Here is a 25311-nt window from a genome sequence, read left to right as displayed (position 1 = left end):
ATTGACGCACACATGACTGAGTCAGACAAGGTTTCCCACATCCTCAAAGGCATTGCCGATGACGCCTTCAACTTGCTCGCTTTCAACAACGTGGTGATGGTGGATGCCGTTATAAAAGAGTGCCGCCGCCTGGAACTCACTAAAAGCCGACGTATCGACCAGCAGTTTGCCAGTCTGCCCAACACCCCAGCGACATCTTCGTGTGCCAATCCCTCGTCCTAACAATACTGGCGATGTTACCAGGATCGTCGGGCGTGAGATGGAGGCCGTTTATCCGGCTGCTTTTGACTCCAGCTCCTCCAATGCACCTGTAGTCATGGTTTCCCTGATCCAGGCAGTTGTCCGCGAGGACTTCGCAAACATGGGTCTTCACACCATCTGCTTGGCCCATCGCCCTGATACCCACCCGGGTTCTTCGATTCCGCCCCGTCCCGCATCTTATTACCCACCACGTTTCCGCAACCCATCTGAATGGTGCACTGCTGACGACAAGCCCATTTGTTTTAATCTAAATGGTGCACTGCTGACGACAAGCCCATTTGTTTTAACTTTTATCGGCACCTTAACAGGGTTACCAAAAAGGACGTGTATCCCCTACCTCGGATTGATGATGCCCTTGACTGCCTCCACGGTGCTCGCTACTTCTCCTCTATTGACCTTCGCTCCGGCTACTGGCAGATGGCCGTGAACGATCTTGACCGTGAGAAGACTGCTTTTGTAATACCCGACAGTCTTTATCAATTCAAAGTGATGCCGTTCGGTCTATGTAACGCTCCTGCCACTTTTGAACGCATGATGGACTTCCTTCTTTATGGTTTCAAATGGTCGACGTGCCTGTGCTACTTGGACGACGTTATAGTATTCTCCCCAACGTTCGCTACGCACATTGAGCACCTCTCGGCTGTCCTGGACGTTTTTCGGCTAGCCGGTCTGCAACTGAACTCATCGAAGTGCCAATTCGGCCGTCGCCAGATTACCGTCCTTGGGCATCTCGTTGACACGAACGGAGTGCAACCGGACCCAAGCAAGATCCATGCTGTTACGCACTTCCCTGTTCCGAAGTGTGTCAAGGATGTGCGCAGCTTCATCGGCCTTTGTTCGTACTTCTGCCGTTTCGTAAAAAATTTCGCGGCCGTAGCACGACCACTAACCGAGCTTTTGAAAAAAGACGCCCCTTTCCAGTGGGGCGATAACGAGGCCTCTGCATTCTCACATCTAATCGACCTTCTCACAATGCCTCCCGTTCTAGCCCATTTCGATCCTTCTGCGCCTACCAAAGTCCGTACTGATTCCAGCGGTCACGGAATTGGCGCAGTACTGGCATAATGTCAGCGCGGCAGCAACCGTGTGATCACTGACGCCAGCAGGCTCCTCTCACCCTCGGAGCACAACAACTATTCCATCACCGAGCATGAGTTGAGTGTCTGGCCCTGTTTTGGGTGGTTGTGAAGTTCCGCCCATACTTATATGGCCGACCCTTTTCTGTTGTCACAGACCATCACGTGCTTTGCCGGTTATGCTCACTGAAAGATCCTGCAGGAAGACTTGGCCGCTGGGCCTTATGCCTCCGAGAATATTCGTACACTGTCACCTACAAATCTGGCCGACTACACAGAGACGCTGACTGCCTGTCTCGCTACCCGGTAGACGAGCCTGACGCCACCGACAGTAGTACCGCCAACGGCATTTTCTCTGTGTCTGCCTTCGCTAACATCGCCGATGAGCAGTACCGAAACCTATCGCGGCGAGCACTCGTCAAATGTCTGCGCTCTACACCTACCGACGCATCCGTTCGCCGATATGTCCTCCAGGGCGGCATTCTGTACCGAAGGAACTTGCTCCCCGACGGATCTGATCTTCTTCTTGTCGTGCGAAAACATCTACGACAGACTGTACTCTTTGAGATGCATGACGCACCCACTGCAGGACATCTTGGGGTAACCCGCACGTACGACTGCGTCCGTCGCCGCTTTTATTGGCCTGGTCTCGCTAGCTCCGTCCGACGCTGTGTTGCTGCCTCTGATCCCTTCCAGCGTCGGAAAACACCTCAGGTGCTACCTGCCGGTCGTCTCCAGCCTATCACCGTCCCTGTGGAACCGTTCTTTCATGTTGGATTAGACCTCCTCGGTCCCTTTCCCACGTCATCCTCTGGGAACAAATGGGTAGCCGTCGCAACTGATTACGCCACCCGATAAGCTATCACGCGGGCTCTCCCTACCGGTTGTGCCACTGACGTCGCGGACTTTCTCTTGCGGGACATTATCTGACTTCATGGCGCCCCGTGACAGCTGCTTACTGACGACCGTGGTCGTAACTCCCTCTCGAAAGTTATCGCCGACATTGTGCGTTCCTGCTCCACTCAACACAAGCTGACTACCTCATACCATCCTTAAACCGTTGGCCTGACAGAGCGGTTAAACCGTACTCTGACCGATATGCTGTCCAAGTACGTTTCCAAGGACCACCACGACTGGGACATTGCCCTTCCTTACGTCACATTTGCGTATAATTCTTCCCGGCACGACACGCCGGATTTTCCCCATTTTTATCTACTCTACGGTCGCGAACCAACCTTGCCCCTTGACACGGCACTTTCTCCTGCTGTGATCTAAACAAGCGAGTATGCGTGCGACGCCATCGCCCTTGCCGACCATGCACGCCAGCTTGTCCAGGCTCGACGACAGACTCGCAAACCACTCAGCAGCATCAGTACAACACCCACCACCGTGACGTACAGTTTTCGCCTGGTGCGCTCATGCTCCTGTGGTCGCCCTCTTGTCACGTCGGACTTTCAGAAAAGCTCCTTTCGCGATACACAGGGCCTTACTGCGTGCTGCGCCAGTTGACGCCTGTTATGTACGAAATTGCTCCTGTGAGCTCAACCTCGTCATCTACTCTGGCATCTAGTGATGTCGTGCACCTCAGTAGGCTCAAGGCCTGCTACACTGCTTCCGAGTCCGGTCTTTAGTCGCTCCCGGACGGTGCTTTTGCCGCCGGGGGTAGTGCTACGGAGCAGTATTTCCAATGACGAAGAGGCGAGCAGTGAGAAGACGACGACGACGATTGGAGGCTAGCGCGGGCTGTTGCCTCTTGGACAAGTGCGGCGGATTACATTGTAAATATACTTGTATATAGCTTTTCATCTGCGTCTTCCTACGTAACAATATTATGAGCTTCTCAATTCAAGCTCTGAATCCTCCGATACAATGACATCTTGTGAGGTATACAACGGATGCATATTGATGTAAACAATCCACCACCTTCGTATCCTTGTGGCAACCTTCAACGTTACCTTGTACCAATAAAGGCAGGCATAGGAATCACTTAACCGTTAATTTCCGCCTAGACATTGTTCAAGCTTGGGTATCTGGAAATCTTCGACATGAGAGGCGTGCCAAAAGGGGAAGATAGTCTGACGATCTTACTACATGCTTTGTCACCTGTAACATTCCGAGATACCTCTCTGTGACACCTAAATCCCAGAAACCCGCAAGGCACTGTGTTGTGTGCTCCAAAAGGTCAGACAAAGACGAGAGCAAAAGGAAGCTAAGTCGAACTTGGTTTGAAGACTGCAGAGTGGCACTATGTATAACTACTCTGTTTTGAGGTGTACCACACTAAGTGACACTTTCCTGCATCACTAATTGTAACCTCAGGTGGCAGTCGAGTGCATTACAACACTCGGAGGACATGGAAATTGTGTTTTTGTTGTTAATTCTTTTTCTATTTTCTTGCCGCTCGAAAAACAACTTCAAACAGTGCCATGAAGCCAACTTTCTTCCATACCTAAGTAAATTTTATGTGTTTTCTCTAAATAAACGCATTGTTCTGAATGTATTTCTGGCATTTATTTAGTGTACTGATCCTGTCAAGCATTTTTAAAAATCGTTATTTTGTGAACGTTTTGCTCTAAAGTAATTTGTAATGTTAAGGGTTAAAGAGCAACCAAAACTATCAATTACATTCGAGTGGTTTTTGAAAACAAATCCCCCTTGTGCAAGTCAGCTTGTAATTTAAGTTATGTTACTTAGATTTAAACGTTCTAGTTTTATAGCAAGATCTGAAGAAAAAAAAACATTGTCTATATAATTTTGACCTTTTAATGAAAGCATATGGAGGTTTTAAATTCTAACACGATGTGTTTTCTATAGTGGATTGCTGGGATGGACCAGACGGTATGCCCTATGTGTATCATGGCCACACCTTGACAACAAAAATCAGGTTCATTGATGTCATCAAGACAATCAAAGACCATGCATTTGTTGCGTCTGAGTAAGTGTGACTTGTTTCCTTTCTAAGTGAACAGTGCACTGCTAGTATTGCTGCACCTGAATGTGTTCATGCAGCTGAAATTTTGTGAGCACATTAATATAGCAGGCACACATGCTCACATATGCACACACACATAGGGTCTTTTAGGAAACTTGTTCTAAGCCTTTAAAGAATCATGATTCTGCTGCACAAATGCAACCAACTCACTATTTTTTTATTATGAGTTTAAGTGATTAATTAACAAAAATTTATTAACCGATTGGGTAGAGACCTAGGTTGGCTTGTGTAGCATGCAGTAGAACCCCGTTGACGCATTTCTGAGGCGACCATAAAAAAGTAATGCACGATCTGCAAACATGTAACATCCGATAACACTTGCAGCACGGAATACTACTCTTACTCAAAACTTAATTTGAAGTTCAATAAAAGCAAATAAACTATTTAAAACCCTCTAAGTAAATCTTGTCACTGCCTGGCGATTAGATCGTTAACAACTTTTCGGAGCGGCAGTACCCGTGAATAACACCAAATGAAGCTTGTGGCTTCCATCTGACACTTGGATCGAATCTTAGACATTAACAGCTCCTGTTTGAGCACTCACAGCCCTTTTTTAGTTTCTGTACATCTGTGTATCGAAGCAGTCGTGCAAGGTATGTCACAGGCCCTGAAAGCATCTGCGAATGCGGGTGTGAGGTGACCGCTTGTGCTTTTATACACCTCATCTTTGCTTTCAACACAGCGATGGCGATCCTGCTGCACTGCATGGCAGGTGCTGTGAAGTCACTGTTTTCAGTGGTGATATGCAGCGATCAGTGTAGGCGCCAACGGCGGATGATGCCATATTAGTGGTGTGCTGTCCCAGTTTCTGGACGTAAGAACCGGGAAGGGAAAATGTAACAAACAAGAAGGTGTGAATACACATGACCCTATGGGAACTAAACTACACTGGTGTATTGAAGAGCTGGAAAAACATTACAAACAGGGAATATCAACGATGTTCTACGGTGGTTCAGATTTTGGAACACCAACAGTTCACTGAAGCATAAGGAAAAGAAGTGCACACCCATAGCACTTTGTGTGTGTGTGTGTCTGCTTCTGTTCCTCACGCTTCATCTAGATGCTGGTGTTCCAGAATCTGAAATAATCAACTTCTAATCTATTCATCTAAACAAGAAACCTTCAATGGAAAAGTTGTAGAATTGTTGAGAAATATCGAAGTGATTTCTTTCTACGAAGATAGCTGCTGTGGTTTTAATTTTTCTGGGGCTCCAAAGAAAGTGTGCGAGATATAAAAATATACCCCATGAAGTAGGCACTTGCGTGTCGCTACATTTGTACCATCTCGTGGGTATGGAATTAATTATTTGTGTTGCGCACAGACCAAACTTATGATTAGGATGCAAGCAAAAATTATAATTGAGGGTAGACGGCCATGACCATTGTTTCACATGTATTGCCACCAACTGCCATAACCCCTTGCCCTTTATGCAGTCTGTTAACATAAAAGACACTGACATGGCTTCAAAAGTTATGTGCCATTTATTGCAATATCTCCAATGGCTTCATTTGCTCTGTCACTTCAGCAGATGAGATATATTGGCAAAAGCGAAGACCATTCTCTTCATCCATCTTCATTGTTTATGGCCTGTTCATACATTCTATCTACTTGCAGCATTTTTCATTTGTTTAAAGCATGTTTGAGGGCATTGATGTTGCCGCATGCAAACACCTCAGATTTTGCGGGCTTTCTATTGAGCCTGGAAAAAATAAAACCACAAGAAAATTATATGGATATTTCTCAGCACATTCTCCAACTTCTCCATTGAAGAATTTGCATTTAAATCAAATAATTAAAAGTTTGTGCTTTAGTTTTTGTTAATAAATGTATAAGCTAAGTATAAGAAATACTGTGAGTTGCTTTAGGGGGCAGTGAACAATACTAAGTTGGTTGCATTCACATAGCGAACACCTGGATTATTTAAAGTTTGGCACAAGTTAACTGAAACACCCTGTATATGCATGTGCATGTGTGGGCATGCATGCATTGTGTGTTTGTGTGAGAGAGAAAAGTGGTGCTCTAAGCTGCGACTCTCTGGTAATTCAGAGAGATACAACGGCCACCTGATTTTATTTTATACAAGCAACTTTAAGAGATTTTACATTTGCTGCTACTTTTGTTTAAACTTTGCAATAAGATCAAATATTTTAGTCCATATCATTTTATCATACACTCGGCACCATTGTTTGCCTGGTTAGTTCAGACTTTAAGTTGCCACGAGGCTGCAAAACCAATTCACATCTCTGAAGTAGCAAACTTCCTGGACAGCAAGGAGTTCATATGATGGCAGTTTTTTTTCCCCCCTCTTGACAAACCAAGCAACCAAAGTGGTCAGGTGTTTTATTGAACAGTGCAGACCAAAAAATGTGATCTTATTGCAAAATTTGAGCGAAGCAGTGGTAAATGCAAAATTTTTTCAAGTCATCAGAATAAATGTGCAAATCACTGTATGGAGCACAAGAAATATATCATTCCAGCTAATATTATTTGCATGCTTAACAGGTGTGGTCAATGTGGTCCTGCTTCTCTTTCTTGCTCTTCTTGCACTAAAAAATTTTCATGTATAAAACGCTAAATGGGGCTCTTTTAGTAATCTCTCTGTGTGTTTCATGAATGTTGTTGATTGTACAAAAGCAGTGCTCAAAAGGCATGTTGCTTCTTTCATGTGTGTGTGTGTGTGTGTGTGTGTGTGTGTGTGTGTGTGTGTGTGTGTGTGTGTGTGTGTGTGTGTGTGTGTGTGTGTGTGTGTGTGTGTAAATAGAGCTTCATGCAATGGTTGTAGTAAAAGCAGTTGAGAATATTGATACTGAACATGAGTGCAAGTTCAAATTACGGTGGTTTGTTAGATGCATGTCTATGCATACGTCAATTTGTGTTTGTTGTATTGGAGCAGGATGTTATCACAGTGGCTTATAAAATGCAGTCTAATTATCAGAAATTCAAAAAGCAATTGTCTGTCGAGTGTATATACCCAGTATTCTTGCAACATGTATCATTTCTTGTCTTTAGGTACCCAGTAATTTTGTCTATTGAGAACCACTGCACCTTACCACAACAAAGAAAAATGGCCAACTTGTTTCAGGAGGTGTTTGGAGGTAAGCAGAATGTTGTTATTATAAATCTTTCGGCTGCCATCTCTCTCTCTCTCTCTCTCTCTCTCTGTATTAGTCTTTGCTTACTTTCTCCTTAACAAGAAGCTTTGCCAGTGCTGGTAAAACTGCACTTTTTTAACTCTTCTTAAGTGCTTACAAAATTTATTGAGATATATATGTAGTTGGAATTCTGTGAAATACAGTTTCAAATGATAGCCCAGTAACTAGTTTACTACACTGCCCGGAAAAAATGAAACGGCGTGGTGCACTTGTGCATGGCTATCACTGGTAGGTTCGGGCTGGAGATGACTTGTGTTTTATTATTAGTGTATGTAGCTGCCTTTTTTTGTAACATTTACATTTGAGCTCGGTTCCGAGCCATAAGTGTGCCTCTACAACAGCAAAACACATAGACAAAAAGTGTTGCACCTTTTGCGTGTACGTGTTTGTGTGTGTGTACAGTGCTCACGGAATGAAACGCGTCAATTAAGGGCTAAGTAATGCGCATACTTTCGTTTCAACCGGCTGCAGTTCATGTCACATTGACGTAATTCAGGCACGTACACTTACATCGGAGTCCATGCACCTTTGGTGACTAAATTTCTAGCGACATGACATGGTGCTCTCGCGTACTTTGCACACATGTAGGGCTCTACTAAATGCTCCGTGTCCCATTTCATTCCGTGAGCACTGTACATGTGTAAGCATGTGTGCATGCATTCTGTCTTTTTTCAGTCTTGTGATCTAGCAACATGCTTTATTTTGTCAGTTATCATTCCACTTTTATGTTATCTAAAATTTTCTTATAAACTTCAGAGATGCTGCTGACTCAGCCAGTAGAACGAGATGGTGTAAAAATGCCATCTCCTGAGCAGCTCAAGTGGAAAATAATCATCAAGGTAAGAATCTTTATGTTGCGGAGATAGTTGAAAAACAGGTTTAATGATTAGCTTGCCAGTTTCATAGACATTTAAATTTCACTTTTAACTTCTTATTTTTTTATTTAGCACAAAAAACTTCCTGAAGGAACAGAAGACAGAGTCATTGTTAACAGAGTTGATGAAGGTACGTAGCAGTTCATGGTACCCTCTGTTGTCTTTGCTCAGTCTCGTGTATGATAAGTGTATGTGCTTATATTTCATTCGTACACTTTAAACCGATTTGAACAGGTGGCCAAGAAACTGATGTCAGCAATGCTGTGAAAAATGGCATCCTTTATCTTGAGGATCCAGTTGATAAGGTAAGTAGGTGGCAATCATAAGATGGCTTACCTTTAAGTACACTGTACACTATATTGACAGACTTTTTCTAACTACTGAGTTGGTGTCAGATCGCGAAAGACGAGCAGGTTTCTGTTGAGCAAATGAACTTTTTTAAACTCCAGGAGGCTGTGGGCATTTGCAAGGACAAGGTTACAGAGTTTTAAAACAGAAGAAGGAAAGTGTACTCTCTTGCGCAGTTTTGTTAATATTTAAAGCAGGCAGAATATGACAATACATGATGTTGGTGTGGTTCTTTATTCTGAAGAGAGAGCACTGGTTGTGAACCTGACTTGGAAATAACTCTGGCCACAACTCATGTATTTCAAGTCATACTGAGTGTGATAGTACATATATAAGTACAAGGCACACATGTACTCTTCGGGATTCATAATAGCGGAACCATAAAAAATTGACACATTTGTATTCCAAAAACATTATTGTAGTGCAATGAAGCAGTTAAGCCAAAATACAGTTGATGCTTACAATAAGGAATATATACACATGAAAATGGCAGTAAGTGCTAACAAAGTGCTTTAAGCTGATGAGACCTGTAGCGAGTTTGTGTGCATATTTGCATAGTGTATGGAAGGTCATATACAAAATGGTTTATAGTTCATTCGTTACCGAGGAAGTGCATCTAGCAGCACTAACTTTCAGTGGTACAATAGAGGAGATATAATTAGCAGTGGCGTAGCGAGAAATTTCATTGTGTGTGGGGGGGGGGGGGGGGGGCTCACATTGGCAGCTCGACCTCTTCCTGATAGAGTTTATAGAGGGATCCCATATATGAATAATAACTGAATTGCCATTGCCAAAGATGCTGCAAACGAATTCTTGAACGCTACGCACTGTCAAGACAAGTAAAATATGTATTTTTTTCATAAAAGAATACACTCGTATGTCCCAAAAAATTGTGTCCGAAATAACTGATATCAATGCTTCCATGTTTTTGTCTATTTAATAAGTCACTAAAATATCATACGAACTTTAGAACTATATCAGTTCGAAAACAGCAAAGCAGAGCATGCCGCTGATATGAAAAATGTAAAGGCCATGAAATGAACAAATTGAGGACACATGTTTTAATTAAACTTTGTCAGTCAAAAACCTTGTTTACATTTTTGTACATATGCAACGGCCAGTGAAAATTTTCAATCACGCTGTCATTTGTTCCAATGTGTTGCTCAGCAGCAGCTGTCATTAGTCGTGTATTGTGAGTAATTGTACCGAAATTATAGTCGCAGCAGAGAGCACATATAGAAAGCAGGAGTTCTGCAACATATACGAGAGCGAGTCAAATGAAAGTGAGCCAATGCGAATATATGACAAACGGGGCATTTTATTTAAAAGTAGTCTCCATGAGCATTTAGACATGTCCCACTGACTAACGAGTCGCGCAATTTCCGTCTCATGGAACTCCAAGGGTTGCTGCTTCAAAAAGTCTGTAACTGACTCTTTCACTTCACCATCTGACACAAATCTGGTTCCCTTGAGCTGTTTTTTCAATTGCCCCAAAATGAGGAAGTCACAAGGCGACAGGTCTGGGCTGTATGGCGGATGTTGCAGCGATTTCCACTTGAACTTTGCCAGTTTTGTATTAACCACATCAGTGACGTGCGCACGGGCATTGTCATGGAGCAACATGACCCCATTCGTCAATTTTCCAGGTCGTTTGTTCTTGATTGCGACACGCAGCCGATCCGGCGTTTCACAATATTGGAAACGATTGATAGTCTCTCCAGGTTTAGCAAATTCTATCAGTAATGACCCCTGACGATCGAAAAAAAATTCAACATCTTTCCAGCGTAAATGACGGCCTTTGCTTTCTTTGGGAGTGGTCAATTCGAATGTTTCCACCGTAGGCTTTGCTATCATGCTTCAGGCTCGTAGTAGTGGCACCATGATTTGTTCCCGGTCACAATTGCAGACAAGAAGTCGTCACCCTCATTGTGATACCGGATCAGATGAGCCAAGGCAGCGCCGAACTTCTCCGTTTTCTGGCGGTGGCTCAAAATCTTGGGCATCTGTTGTGCACACAAGAGCCGATAACCGAGATGTTAATGAATAATGGTGTGAACCAAGCCGTGTCTGATGTTCACACGCTCTGTCAGTTCATCAATGCTTATGCTCCATTCTTGTCTAATCAGCTCATCAACCTTTGCAATTCTGTTGGGGGGGATTGCACGGTGGCTTTGACGCTGTCTCGGATCATCTTTACAACTTTCACGTCCTTGATTGAACCGTTTCCGCCAACGCTTCACAGTGGCCAATGAAATGCAATGTTCAACGTACACGGCAGCCACACGGCGACTAATTTCTTTTTAGGAAACACCTTCAGCTGTCAAAAACCTCACGACACCATGCTGTTCAACTTTTGGAGCGTTCATTATGTGACACAACTATGTTCAAACCAGTGTATGAGCGCATTAAAGAACATTTATCCTCACACCTCCGTGTCACTTTTGTAAATGAGAGATGCCTGTGTGCTATGCGTATGCCTTGCAGATAATGAAAGCCAGACGAAAGCCAGACGCATAAGCTGATGAGGATATGCAAGAAGAGTGGGATGGAGTGGACTTGTATATACACAAAGCTTTCTTATTCAATCCCCATTGCCATGACTAGGTTGGCAAGGCCCCCAGTATCCAGGCGAGGCCTGGGCAAAATTCGAGCGAGCCTGGAAAAAGAAAAAAACCTGCTATTCCAGGCACCCCACTCTCACCCCCACACACTGCCAAGCACAAGCACCCAACCCACTTGGGAAGGTCCGGTCGCATTGTGTGGAGCTACTGTGATAAGCCATGATAAATTCCTAAATTCAGCACTTCTCAGTTCAAACTGAATTCCTAAAATTGGGATCTGCAGGTAGCTTTCGGCATTTATTGGTAAAAACAGAAAACTACAATTCTTTACTTGCAGTGGAATCTGCAGTGGAATCTTTGATTCCACTGCGGGAATAATTAAGGTGCGGGAATTTCAGGTGCAGTACTCGTACATATTGTTTACTAAATAATGCTGTGTGCATGATATTAAACCTTATTTGGTGATAGGTAAGCGAAGTCAGCAATATGGTAAATAGCCTTCTTTTGTATTGTAGAAATCTTTTTTACATAGCATATGTATGGTAATGGTTACCCAAACTACACTGCAGTAATTCATATGAGGTACAGACAGTGAGTTATATATTTGAAGTTTAATATGTGTTGGTAGGAATGATCCGCAGTGTGACAGTACTCCAGAGGCAGCCAACACTGATTAAAGTGCAGAAAAGGCAATTGACATTTGTGCATTGAGGAATTTTAGTTATGTAGTCCTTTTGTGAAGATTGATGGTTTTATCTTACCCTACTAACCTTCATCTGCATTGGAGCTGTTCCTACAGCTTGAACTTATTGTGTACAGCAGATTTTATTCTTTAGTTATTGTTTTTTGTCATATATGAATGCAATTTCTTGCTTTGGCTTTGGCGTTACAGGAGTGGCGGGCACATTTCTTCATGTTGACACAAAACCGAATGTACTATGCTGAAGAACAGCAAATGCAGGATGATGAGGAGGAAGGAGATGGTACAGAGCTGCAACAGCAGCGAGAGGTAGGTTTTGAGGCACACATTGGTTGCACTGCACTATGAAATGTGGTACAGAGTGCTCTTGACATCTCATATTGCAGAACAGGGAAGACCATTGATGAAATTGCTGCTGAGCAACTTGTTTCGTTTAAATGAGCCCTGCAGCACTTTTTAACATTTTAAATAAGCTTGCTTAGTCACCAGAGAATGCTGTCACAATCTCTGAACTTAATAATGTTCCTGTAATCATGTCAAAAAGTTCACAGGTCTTTTTGATCTGCTCTTGGTCATCACGTGGCAATATGTGCTTGCCAAGTTCCTGTTTAGTGTAATTAACCTTTTGACCTGCTCTTGCTCACTACGTGGCAATGTGTGCCTGCTAAGTTCCAGTTTAATGTAATATTTTCTGCTCCTCTAATTACTCCATTGGTACTACATCTGTTTCTATTGTCAGTGTTTGATGGCAGCAAGGGCTCTTTGGGCAGTATTAGAATTGGGTAAGTGCAGGAGGTTGTAACTGAATTATAATCTTTGGAAATCAACAAACTCCTTGTACGCTTGTGGGTACAAGGAATTTAAGGCACTTTCATCTATTAATATTGTTTGATAAGTCTCTTAGTTCTGCTTTGTGTATGTTGTAGAATAGATTAGTATGTCTCATTAACTAAGCAGCTTTGGTCGCTAGAATTTAACTGATAATGTGTTCAACTACATGACGAACTAAAGAAGATGAAAATATTCAGTAGTTGTATCTGATTTCATTGTAAAGACTTTGTCACTCATGTGTCGAGTGTGGACGAGGTGCACTTTGAAGCACCTTTATGCTGGCTACTGCAGGCCACCGTTTCATGCCAGCTTTCTCCTGGGCATGCACTGTGAAATAGAAAGGATGCTACTGCCTGTACCTCCCACTTTTCCTGGTTGAAAATTTCACCTGGTTCAACAGATTGTAAGATTGCAGAACAAAGGAGTGTCTTGTCAATATATTTGGCTTATTGCCTACTGCAGCTGCTGTGTCTGCAACATAATAAGGAGCACCAACAGTAGTGGCGCTCCCATAGGGTGGCACATGCTCAGGAGCAAGCTGTCCCGAACAAAAAGGCTGTGGTACACAACTTGAACACACATTGCAACTCACTGCCCCCCTGCTGGGTGATGGGGGCTGTATTTGCAGTCATAAAAAGTTGCAGACATAATTTACAATTGCATACTGCTTCATGGTTTTGCATGACACCTTTTCTCTTTTGGGTTAGGGTGTGCCCAATGAAGAGCTGCACTTTGGGGAGAAGTGGTTCCATGGTAAGCTGGCAGGAGGCCGGCTCAAAGCCCAAGAGTTGTTGCAGCAGCATGCTCACCTGGGGGATGGGACCTTCCTGGTGCGGGAGAGTGACACCTTTGTCGGCGACTATTCACTCTCTTTCTGGTCAGTCACACTGCCACTTCCTCATGACAAAGACTAAGTTTGTCTGGGTGCCTTAACAGCAGCATATAAACACTGCAGAGTTCTACATATTTTCACTTTTGTGAGAAACTCTAACTACATTGTTAACATTCATTTTGTGTCATGCATCATAAGTAATTAAATATCTCAAATTGGGGCATGCATCATGGTGGCTTAGCAGCTATGGTGTTGCACTGCTAAGCAAGCGGTCGCTGGATCAAATCCAGGCCACCGCGGCCGCATTTCAATAAGGGCAAAATGCAAAAATGTCTGTGTCCCGTGCATTGGGGGCTCACTAAAGATCCCCTGGTGGTCAAAATTAATGCGGAGCTCCCCACCACAGCGTGCCTCATAATCAAATCATGGTTTTGGCGCGTATTAGTTTATAAACTATATAGTGGAATGTAGTTCCTCAACTTTTGTGCACTTACTTTTAGTCAACAGATGCATGTATATTGGTAACTGCTAAAGTCAGCTTCTATGCAGTGCAGTATCTAATTTACCTTTAATTTTTTGCAGGCGCCAGGGCAAGGTGAACCACTGCAGAATAAAGTCCAAACAAGAACGAGGCCAAACCAAGTACTACTTGATTGACACAGTGGCATTTGACACCCTGTACAGCCTCATCAGCCACTACCAAACACACCCACTGCGTAGCCAGGAGTTCTACATGTACCTAAATGAGCCTGTACCCCAGCCCAACAAGCACGAGGGAAAGGAGTGTGTAGCCTCGCCTATGTCTTCTTTCCATTATGATGATCTATGCTATTTGTTTAGCTGAGGGCATAAGCTTAAAAAAAAAAATAACATAGAGTTGAAGCAAAGGTTCTTAATTTATGCAATGCACAGTAGTAAAGTACACTTTATAGTATCTGTGCGTGGTGTACACACTGGTGGCACTGACTTTTTCTGGTTTTGTGATCAATTGTTATTGGTACATTTCTGTATTCAAGAGCACAGGCATAAATTCTGTTGAACTTGGTGAATTCCATTGAGTTGAGAGTGTGCCATTAATGCTTCACCTGTCACTTACATTTATTGGAACATACAAAGAGGGTCGTTTCGATGTCCTTTCTTTCTTTTTTTTTTTTTAATCCATTGCAGGTTATCATTTACCAGTTAAAACCGAGTGTCTGCTGTTTCCCGTGCACTTTTCTTTAACATGTAGCTTTTTTGCTTGCAGATGGTACCATGCGAACATGACACGTACTCAGGCAGAAGAACTGCTGAAACGAGTGAAGTATGATGGTACATTTCTTGTGCGGCCAAGTGAAAAAGAAGACAACTGCTTTGCTATATCCTTTAGGTACAGTTTAAAACTTCCTGCTAAATGATGTGAAGTTAGCATTCACTGTTGCATAGGACCACATTAATTTTCTTTTCTTTTCTTTGTTAAGCATCTTGGATATTCTTTAGTTGATAATATCAGGTAGAGGTAATTCATTTTATCAAACAAGTTGATAGCAGAAAATGACGAAAGAGGGGGTTTCGGCCTTACTATTAGTATTATGTTCCTGACAAAATTAGTCATAGCCATCTGGACAGATCTATGCTGGAGCGGAAAGCATTCTAATTAGCTGGAACAGCTACATGTACTTTGCTGTATGCTGCAATAGTACGATTTTAAACTTTGATAACATTTATTGTGTTTGTATTTCAGCTACCTCATACTCACTTTTTGCCAGAGATCTTTGTGTCTCATTGTTAATGAAGCAAAAAAATCTTTCCACAAATATGACTTCGAATGGAGATATGTTGACTGCCGACTTTAGTGTCAGGGCTGGTAGTTGGTAGCCTCAGCGAGCACATGTATCAGCGGCAGTACTAAGCCTGACTGAAATATAATTTGCACTGTTTATATGCTGTTCTGTTATTTGATGTTAGGGCTTGTCATATTAGAAGATGAAAAATGTGCTGTCACAGCCTATGGAAATGTGGACAGCAAAGCATGTGGCCTTTTGTTCATTGCACTGCGACCCACTGAATAAGCAATGAGTGCTACTAGATTTGTGACTAACACTGACGTTACCTAGACCATAACTCTGTGAATCGGCATCTTTTACTGTGTTGTCACTGTGCTGTGTCCTAGCAACACAGTTCATGCCACTGCTATCTCAGCTGATGAGTCCATCAATTGTGCACACACACGGCGCTTCTTGGTGCAGTTACTTTTGTGGTGTATCAGTTCCGTTGTGTGTGAACGCACCTGCAGCGTTTTTTTCTCTCATTATTTGTAATTTTGCTGCCACATCAGCATTGATAGCCTACGAGTTTGTCAGTGTTTTGGGGAAACCTTGATTAGAGTGTTACCTGTGGGATTTCGAATTCCTCTAGGCTATTCTCTCTTCCACTATCGTCGTGGGTGCCACTGGTACTGTATAAATCTCTATAGAACTCCTCAGCCACTTGAACTATCTCATCCATATTAGTAACAATATTGCCGGCTTTGTCTCTTAACGCACACATCTGATTCTTGCCTATTCCTAGTTTCTTCTTCACTGTTTTTAGGCTTCCTCCGTTCCTGAGAGCCTGTTCAATTCTATCCATATTATAGTTTCTGATGTCCGCTGTCTTACGCTTGTTGATTAACTTAGAAAGTTCTGCCAGTTCTATTCTAGCTGTAGGGTTAGAGGCTTTCATACATTGGCGTTTCTTGATCAGATCTTTCGTCTCCTGCGATAGCTTACTGGTTTCCTGTATAACGGCGTTACCACCGACTTCTATTGCGCACTCCTTAATAATGCCCATGAGATTGTCGTTCATTGCTGCAACACTAAGGTCTTCTTCCTGAGTTAACCCGCCGTGGTTGCTCAGTGGCTATGGTGTTGGGCTGCTGAGCACGAGGTCGCGGGATCGAATCCCGGCCACGGCGGCCGCATTTCGATGGGGGCGAAATGCGAAAACACCCGTGTGCTTAGATTTAGGTGCACGTTAAAGAACCCCAGGTGGTCAAAATTTCCGGAGTCCTCCACTACGGCGTGCCTCATAATCAGAAAGTGGATTTGGCACGTAAAACCCCAAATATTATTATTATTATTCTTCCTGAGTTAAAGCAGAGTACCTGTTCTGTAGCTTGATCCGGAATTCCTCTAGTTTCCCTCTTACCGCTAACTCATTGATTGGCTTCTTGTGTACCAGTTTCTTCCGTTCCCTCCTCAAGTCTAGGCTAATTCGAGTTCTTACCATCCTATGGTCACTGCAGCGTACCTTGCCGAGCACGTCTACATCTTGTATGATGCCAGGGTTCGCGCAGAGTATGAAGTCGATTTCATTTCTAGTCTCACCATTCGGGCTCCTCCACGTCCACTTTCGACTAACCCGCTTGCGGAAAAAGGTGTTCATTATCCGCATATTATTCTGTTCTGCAAACTCTACTAATAATTCTCCTCTGCTATTCCTAGAGCCTATGCCATATTCCCCCACTGACTTGTCTCCAGCCTGCTTCTTGCCTACCCTGGCATTGAAGTCGCCCATCAGTATAGTGTATTTTGTTTTGACTTTACCCATCGCCGATTCCACGTCTTCATAAACGTCTTTCAGGTAACGCCAGAAGAAGTAAAGAAAGCCTTAGGAGCTATGCAAAGGGGGAAGGCAGCTGGGGAGGATCAGGTAACAGCAGATTTGTTGAAGGATGGTGGTCAGATTGTTCTAGAGAAACTGGCCACCCTGTATACGCAATGCCTCATAACCTCGAGCGTACGGGAATCTTGGAAGAACGCTAACATAATCCTAATCCATAAGAAAGGGGACGCCAAAGACTTGAAAAATTATAGACCGATCAGCTTACTGTCCGTTGCCTACAAAGTATTTACTAAGGTAATCGCAAATAGAATCAGGAACACCTTAGACTTCTGTCAACCAAAGGACCAGGCAGGATTCCGTAAAGGCTACTCAACAATAGACCATATTCACACTGTCAATCAAGTGATAGAGAAATGTGCAGAATATAACCAACCCTTATATATAGCTTTCATTGATTACGAGAAAGCGTTTGATTCAGTCGAAACCTCAGCAGTCATGGAGGCATTACGGAATCAGGGTGTAGATGAGCCATATTTAAAAATACTGGAAGATATCTATAGCGGCTCCACAGCCACCGTAGTCCTCCACAAAGAAAGCAACAAAATCCCTATAAAGAAAGGCGTCAGACAGGGAGATACGATATCTCCAATGCTATTCACAGCATGTTTACAGGAGGTATTCAGAGGCCTGGAGTGGGAAGAATTGGGGATAAAAGTTGATGGAGAATACCTTAGCAACTTGCGATTCGCTGATGATATTGCCTTGCTTAGTAACTCAGGAGACCAATTGCAATGCATGCTCACTGACCTGGAGAGGCAAAGCAAAAGGGTGGGTCTGAAAATTAATCTGCAGAAAACTAAAGTGTTGTTTAACAGTCTCGGAAGAGAACAACAGTTTACGATAGGTAGCGAAGCACTGGAAGTGGCAAGGGAATACATCTACTTAGGGCAGGTAGTGACCACGGATCCGGATCATGAGACTGAAATAACCAGAAGAATAAGAATGGGCTGGGGTGCGTTTGGCAGGCATTCTCAAATCATGAACAGCAGGTTGCCACTATCCCTCAAAAGGAAAGTGTATAACAGCTGTGTGTTACCAGTACTCACATATGGGGCAGAAACCTGGAGGCTTACGAAAAGGGTTCTGCTGAAATTGAGGACGACGCAACGAGCTATGGAAAGAAGAATGATGGGTGTGACGTTAAGGGATAAGAAAAGAACAGATTGGGTGAGGCAACAAACGCGGGTAAACGACATCTTAGTTGAAATCAAGAAAAAGAAATGGGCAATGTAATGAGGAGGGAAGATAACCGATGGTCATTAAGGGTTACGGACTGGATTCCAAGGGAAGGGAAGCGTAGCAGGGGGCGGCAGAAAGTTAGGTGGGCGGATGAAATTAAGACGTTTGCAGGGACAGCATGGCCACAATTAGTACATGACCGGGGTAGTTGGAGATGTATGGGAGAGGCCTTTGCCCTGCAGTGGGCGTAACTAGGCTGATGATGATGATGATGATGATGATGATTAGAGTGCACACTTACACATTACTAAAGCCAAATTCTGAAGGTATTTAAGTTCATATCTTTTGCAGCATATCTTAGAAGTTCATGAAAGGAAATCAAATTTTTCTTGACAAAGGCCATGTGCCTGTTGTGGCAGTTGGCCTGCTTAGAACAATTTTACAGTACTGCAAGTGTATTATTAAGGTGACACTTTTTTTTAATGGATGCTAGCATGTTAGCAGGGCCAGAATTGTGAGAGAGAGGTTCAGGTTCAAAGTGCACACTTCAGAACTGCAATCCCAACAGCACTGATAGGTGCCACTTATGGATGTATCAAAGACATGCATAGGCCAATATAGTAGAGCTGAAAATTTGACACCTGTACACGAGTGGTTCACAGTGAGAATGTTACTTAAAAAGGTGACAGTCAAAGGACAGGAAAGTTTACTTATCAGTAGGCTGCATTATGTGTGCTCAAAGCTGTGCGCTGTGGTTCTCACATTTCAGTGAGTCATGACAGGTCACATGGTGGGCTTGTCTTGTTATCATATGAGGCAGATAATTTAGTCGGTTTAGTAGTTGAAAACGGGGCACTGTTACCTGTGATAATATAGATGAAGTCGTGGAATGAAATGTGTATTTATAATATGCAGTGTAAAAAAAAAGTTTGCTTACATATTCTGGTATATGGTAGGAGGTCACAAATAGATCTGTATGTAGACAGGCTGAATTAAAACATAGACAGTGGCAACAGTGAGCGAGCTTATGTGCTAAACCAGCAACAAATTTCAAGGAGTCAGCTGTGAATGTAAATGAAGGAATCCCACACAAATTTCTGAATCGTGTGTGATCTGCCATGCTTATAGGTTTGAGTGGTGTTCAAGACGAGTGAACAGTGATGCTTGGCAACAGGCCTCTTGACATTTATATGCTGCATCCCTGACAATGATGCGATTGCATCCACATACGATGTGTGTATATGTCCCACATGTATCTCCTGAAATTTGGCTGTCTACAGAACTGTAGGGAAACCGTGTAGCCTATGTAGATTGCATCCACATATTTGTTGTCGAAACTTCTGAATGCTGCTGCCAAATATTTGAGCCTCTCTTGGCTATTAAAGCATTAACACTGCAGACTTCATTGTGTATGAAAACTTCTCTTAGAGGACTCACTCTTTTACTGTAACCCCTGTAAGTGTCGTGCCTGAGTATATTCATCTGGCCACCAATGCACATCCCGGGCCATGCCAGAGTTCATTTGTAAACATGAAATATCTATTGACTGGTGGGCCATCTACTCAGAAGTGAGTAAACAAACATTTTATGGTAGGGTTTGTTTTCGTGCGACAGATTGTGTGACAAAGCTTATTAAATTGTGTTGCTCGTGTCTTGTTTATGACATTGCAGACTGATGCAAAAATTCTGCATGTTTTTTTAATGATGCAGAAATTAAGAACATTTTATTAGCTCTGATTTGGAGGACTTAGTTTATTAGAGGTACCTTCAAGGGACACTGACAGCGACGAAAAGGCAATGGTGCCCGAGGAACGCTAATCATTATTGATTAGCATGACTTAATTTTTGTTAGAATTTTCAGATTTAAACATTTGTAAGATGTTTGGCAACATATTGCCAATAAATTTGAATTTAAAGCCTGCCAGTGTGTTACTTGTTTGTTTCTTGTACTCCCATGCTCCCAGAGTGCTACATTTTCAGCTTCATTCTCAGCTTCATTCTTTTTTTTTCTGAGCAGCATTTGACTGGAACAGCCTTCAACACCATGTTGCATCTATCAATCGTCTGCTGCCAACATTTTTTTTATTATTTATTGTTTATTTAATTAATACATACTGCAGACACGAAGTCCATGTAGGGTGGATTACATACAATACTAGGTCACAAGAAGTAAAACAATGATGTCAATACAACAAAATGCTGCAACAATACAGCAATAATGCTGATACAAAAGGTAAACAATCACGATATAAGTTTCATAAAGGCAAGTCATGTTTTCCGTGAGATAATAACGTATGAATCAGTTTTGGAAAATGTATCCTTGTCAATTGTGTAGTACCCTCAGCACGTTCTTTTTTTTTTTTTTTTAAGGGAATAAGCTGGACTGGAACTATTGAGAAATGATGGTTTCTGGCCTGGCAAATGGCACTACATCAGGGGTCAACTTATCTCAATTTCCATCCTGTGTATATTGACCTTCCTTCCCTTTGTCGGTTTACTTTATCATCAATAGAACTTGCTCTTGGCCTAGTTAGTTGTGGTAGACTGACATAGTTGCCACAAATTGCACACACAAAAAGGCAGAAATGTTGTAGCATGCGTGTTTCTTTTGCCTTTTGTGTGTGTGCTTTTTGTGGCAATTATGTCACTACTATGTCATCATTGAAACAATTTTATTACTTACTGGGTTAACAGCTAGAAGCCTTCCAATGTATTTGCAAGTGCATTTTACGTGTATAAGTAGTACATGCATGTGTTTTCTGATATGTCCAACCCTCTCGCTTCCTTCTTGTAAGAGCCATGCAGGGAACAAATTTCAAAGGTTGGTCTAATTGTTTTCACAACCAGTGGTTTGTTCTTTTTTTCAGGGCAGAGAATAAGTTGAAGCATTGTCGTATCAAGCAAGAAGGCCGCCTTTTTGTCATCGGTACAGCCCAGTTTGAAAGCCTTGTTGAGCTTGTGAATTACTATGAGAAACACCCACTGTATCGTAAAGTCAAGCTCAAGTACCCTGTGAATGAAGATATTATTCGGAGAATTGGAACGGTATGGCTCAGTTCTGTTCTGCTGAAAGACATTGTGAAAGCTGCAGCAGTCCATGTCCAGCTTGTTAACAATATTTAACACTGCTGTAATCACAGTGGTAACCCTCAGCAGCAAAGTATAGGTTTCTTAACTGGGGATTCACTTGACTGGTTGTACCTTATCACACTTAAAGGCCTACTTCAACAAAATTTTTGACCATGTAAAAAGCTTAGTTGCAGGTAGTGTAGATATAGAGCACCCTCTGTGCAAGATGTTAGGTTTGAAATACAAGTGGATGCATGACGAAGAGCTTGCAAAAATAATAGTTTTTGATACCAAAAATGAAAAAAAAAATTCTGCTATTACTGCGCACTAGAAATGATGCATTACCCAAAACATTAAAAACTAGTGCGGTACCTGGGCATGGCTTCCAAGTTAAGAAAACACCCATGGTATACAGAAAATCTCTGGGGCCGTGGTCTGGGATTTGTGTTATATCCACTAACCACCAGGCACCTGCATCGTCTGTTTGGGTGCCAAGATTGCTTCAATAGTATGTACTACTTATTTAACATGAATTTAGTAAAAAACGAAATTTTGTTGCAGTTGGCCTTTGAACAAGACTTAAAACTAACATTGCAGTGAATGCACAGTTAGTAATACATGTTCTTGCGTACCTCACTTTCACTCCATGTCACAGTCGAACGTTGTTATAACAATTTGACATCCGACACGAAAATTCCTTCATTATATTCTATACTCATTATAAGCATATATTTGTTGTCCCTGATATTGGAGAGAAAATTTTTCGTTTGCTTCATTATATCTGATAATTCGGTATCTCTGTATTTATTATATCAAGGTTCTACTGTACTTGATGATATAAGAGTTGAAACCAGGTATACCTTAAAAGCTTTAAGGATATTGAATTTGTTGCTATTTTTTGACATGATTGCTGTGGTAATGTGGTTCTCTCTTCATCAAAATAACAGAAGCATTGTAGTACTATAGCATAATACATCGAAGTAATGCAACAATGATTCATCCTCATTGAACCATGGGTGGCACAAATAATAGTTGAACAGCACTGCATTTTTTTTATAGCTTCATGCTTGGTGTCTGGCAGTATTGTCTAGATTATGTGGCCCTTTCAAATCAGCTGTGCTTGCTTGATTATAGTTCTCTTAAAGCATGCCTTTCCTTTCTTTGCACCTTCTCTCTTAAGGCATTGTCTTATCCAATTAGTTCATGTCCCCTTAAAAGCTGTCCAAAAGATCGGTTGCTATAGAAACATAGAAAAGATGCCTGTTTATAGCCAGTATTTTAATGAAGCGCTCATAGAGTAGCAGAAACATGAATGCTACAGACAGGACTTCTTCCTTTAAGTGCTCCTCTCCTCCTTTGAGAAAGTGTGAAATAAATTGGGATGTAGGAAAACATTTTGTGCACTGTTAATTTAACTGGCTATGTGCTGTTGAGCAAATGACCTTGTAGAAAGCCAGAAACTAAAGCTTGTTTGCCTTGTTTATTGCATGTGTCTAGTCTTTGGCCTTGCTACTGTCTGCACAGTGAATGTTCATGCTTGCTTCTCCACTGATTACCTGCCTGTTGCCCAGCCTTATATTAATTAAACAGTGCTGTCTGCGCTTGTGTATTACCTTTTTTTTGCAGCTGTCTGTATGTATACTTTTGCAGTTCAACTTTATACTTTATGTGCCTTTGTTTATAATTATTAATAATTCTTGAATGTTTTTTTTTTCTTCGTGTATGAGAAGACTGAATGGTGACATGCAGTTTTGTCTTGATCCAGGACACTGATGATAATCCACTAGAGGTCGGAGGACCCGCAGGGACCTACATGGATCCAGACAGCTTTTCAGGAGCCTTTCGTGCGACAGTGAAAGCCCTGTATGACTACAGGGCACAGCGTGAAGATGAACTCTCATTCTGCAAGCATGCCATCATCACCAATGTAGTGCGCCTAGAAGGAGGATGGTGGCGCGGTAATTATGGCGGAAAGCGGCAGCACTGGTTTCCTGCAAACTTTGTGGAGGTGCTTGAAACACAGGATGCATCTGACGATGGGGTGAGCTTGGGTGACCTGATGCACCCAGTATAGATTTTGTGTGATTAAAATTAATGAAGCACTACAAATGCAGCTGTCATAAATTTTTTACCATGCAGGCTGACTTACAAACGTCCATACATGTGCAGTGGTTGGACATTGGTGATTGAAATAGGCTCATAAGCATTTTGCTACAATTTGACTTGCCTGCTCCTGGCTGCTCCCGCTCAAGTGCCATTTGAGCCAACTGCACAAAAGTGCAATATTTTTGCATTTTCATGCTAATGCAATGTTTTCATAGGATTATGCGAATACTCTACAAATCGATTTGTAAACATTCAAATAATCCAGTTCGCGACTCGATTGTCTACTACTTCATTTTTCACATAGACGGTGAAATGCCCAGCCTTGGTCGATGCATTTCACGCAGCCTTTCCAGTATGCTCAGTTTGTATCAGGGCAAAAAAAAAATTTAATTCTGGGGTTTTACGTGGCGAAACCACAATCTGATTATGAAGCACGCCTGTCTTGGTACAAGGTTCATCCAGGTAAACCCCAGTCGAAACAATTCCTGTACACGATGCCTACAAAGGGAACAGCAACAAAAGCAGAACCTATGTGTGAAGCGTGTGCGAAGATATGCGACTGCTTAGCCACTGGAAGGCACACAGATCTTATTCATTACACATGATCACACACTTTTTTTCACACACATGTTCACTCACACAAATTTATTTAGTAAAGTAATGTTTACAACTTTATACGGCCGATAGAACTACTATCCTTACTTCGCATAGCTGTCTACTTACTAATTTGCTATTGCAATCTATGCTTTGCCTTTTGGACGAAACTTTGGCTTTTCTTTTTTTGTTTGTTTTTTACTTTGGATGTTCATTACTCACTCTTTGCAATAATGTTTGTTACACATCGCGACCAAAGTTTTGGAAGTGAGGTGTCTGGGATATTACGGACTTCGGATAAAACGGACATTTTTTGTCGGATTGTCAGGGTCTGTTGTAACGAGAGTCGACTGCATTACTGAGAATGCTCTCGTGATCACGAAATCATCCAATAGCATTGGTGGGCGAGCTGCTTTCAGTGGTGCTGCATGACGATATTGTGGAAACGAGAGCAAGCAATTTTTCGCCGTGTTTGACAGGAGATTGTAAATTCCCTGCTGCATGCAGTGCAGTAATATTTGGCTCACGTATTCACAGCAGCCTCTATGAATTATCGGCATAGTTTTCTTACAACGTCCGAAAATTGCTTCAGGGCCCCTTTAAGCACACAAATTAACCTCTACACTCACCTGCAGTAGTTGCCAGCTGGTCGCCCGAAGACCTAAACCGCGCTTAAACAGTTGTCAAAAACCCATAAGCGTGATCTTGGAACCGATTGCCAATTAGCCACTTGTATGAACATATTAGCAGCAACTGTTCTGCGACCGCAACTTGCAGCCCGCATCACATCGGCCAATGGCCAATTTTTGTCATGGCACACCGCCTTGGTTGTTAGGCCTAATCAGTACGCTCTGAAAGGCTATCCAGGTATCGGCGACTAAAGTTAGTTTTATGCCGAATCGACTAGTATCTATTTGCAGAGGCCCCACGGCACACAGAAAGCCAACAAATTGTCTTGGAACGAAAGTGAGTGTGTGGGATGGTATGAACGTTGTTCTTGAATGCCATCGCCATCATTGTAACACACCATATGGAGACATCTCCTTCTTGACATCATTCATAGACCCATGCAGTCTCTCGTCAAGCTTC

The 25311-nt window shown here is 42.5% G+C and overlaps 1 protein-coding gene across 2 annotated transcripts in view; it reads left to right on the top strand.

Annotated features, from left to right (window-relative positions):
• sl (small wing phospholipase C gamma 1) overlaps positions 1-25311 on the top strand; it is an 89052-nt gene that overhangs the window by 17475 nt on the left and 46266 nt on the right. For both annotated transcript variants that reach the window (XM_075673482.1, XM_075673483.1), the window contains exons 10-20: positions 4152-4272; positions 7340-7425; positions 8239-8321; positions 8430-8487; positions 8592-8662; positions 12159-12275; positions 13505-13674; positions 14212-14412; positions 14876-14998; positions 21321-21498; positions 23288-23563. In XM_075673482.1, coding sequence (XP_075529597.1) covers positions 4152-4272; positions 7340-7425; positions 8239-8321; positions 8430-8487; positions 8592-8662; positions 12159-12275; positions 13505-13674; positions 14212-14412; positions 14876-14998; positions 21321-21498; positions 23288-23563 — 1484 coding nt within the window. The remainder of the gene's footprint in view (positions 1-4151; positions 4273-7339; positions 7426-8238; positions 8322-8429; positions 8488-8591; positions 8663-12158; positions 12276-13504; positions 13675-14211; positions 14413-14875; positions 14999-21320; positions 21499-23287; positions 23564-25311) is intronic.

This window comes from Dermacentor variabilis, chromosome 1 (assembly GCF_050947875.1).
Source record: "Dermacentor variabilis isolate Ectoservices chromosome 1, ASM5094787v1, whole genome shotgun sequence".
Taxonomy (NCBI): Eukaryota; Metazoa; Arthropoda; class Arachnida; order Ixodida; family Ixodidae; genus Dermacentor; species Dermacentor variabilis.
Note: the sequence above shows the minus strand (reverse complement) of the source record. Positions and strands in the feature narration are given on the sequence as shown.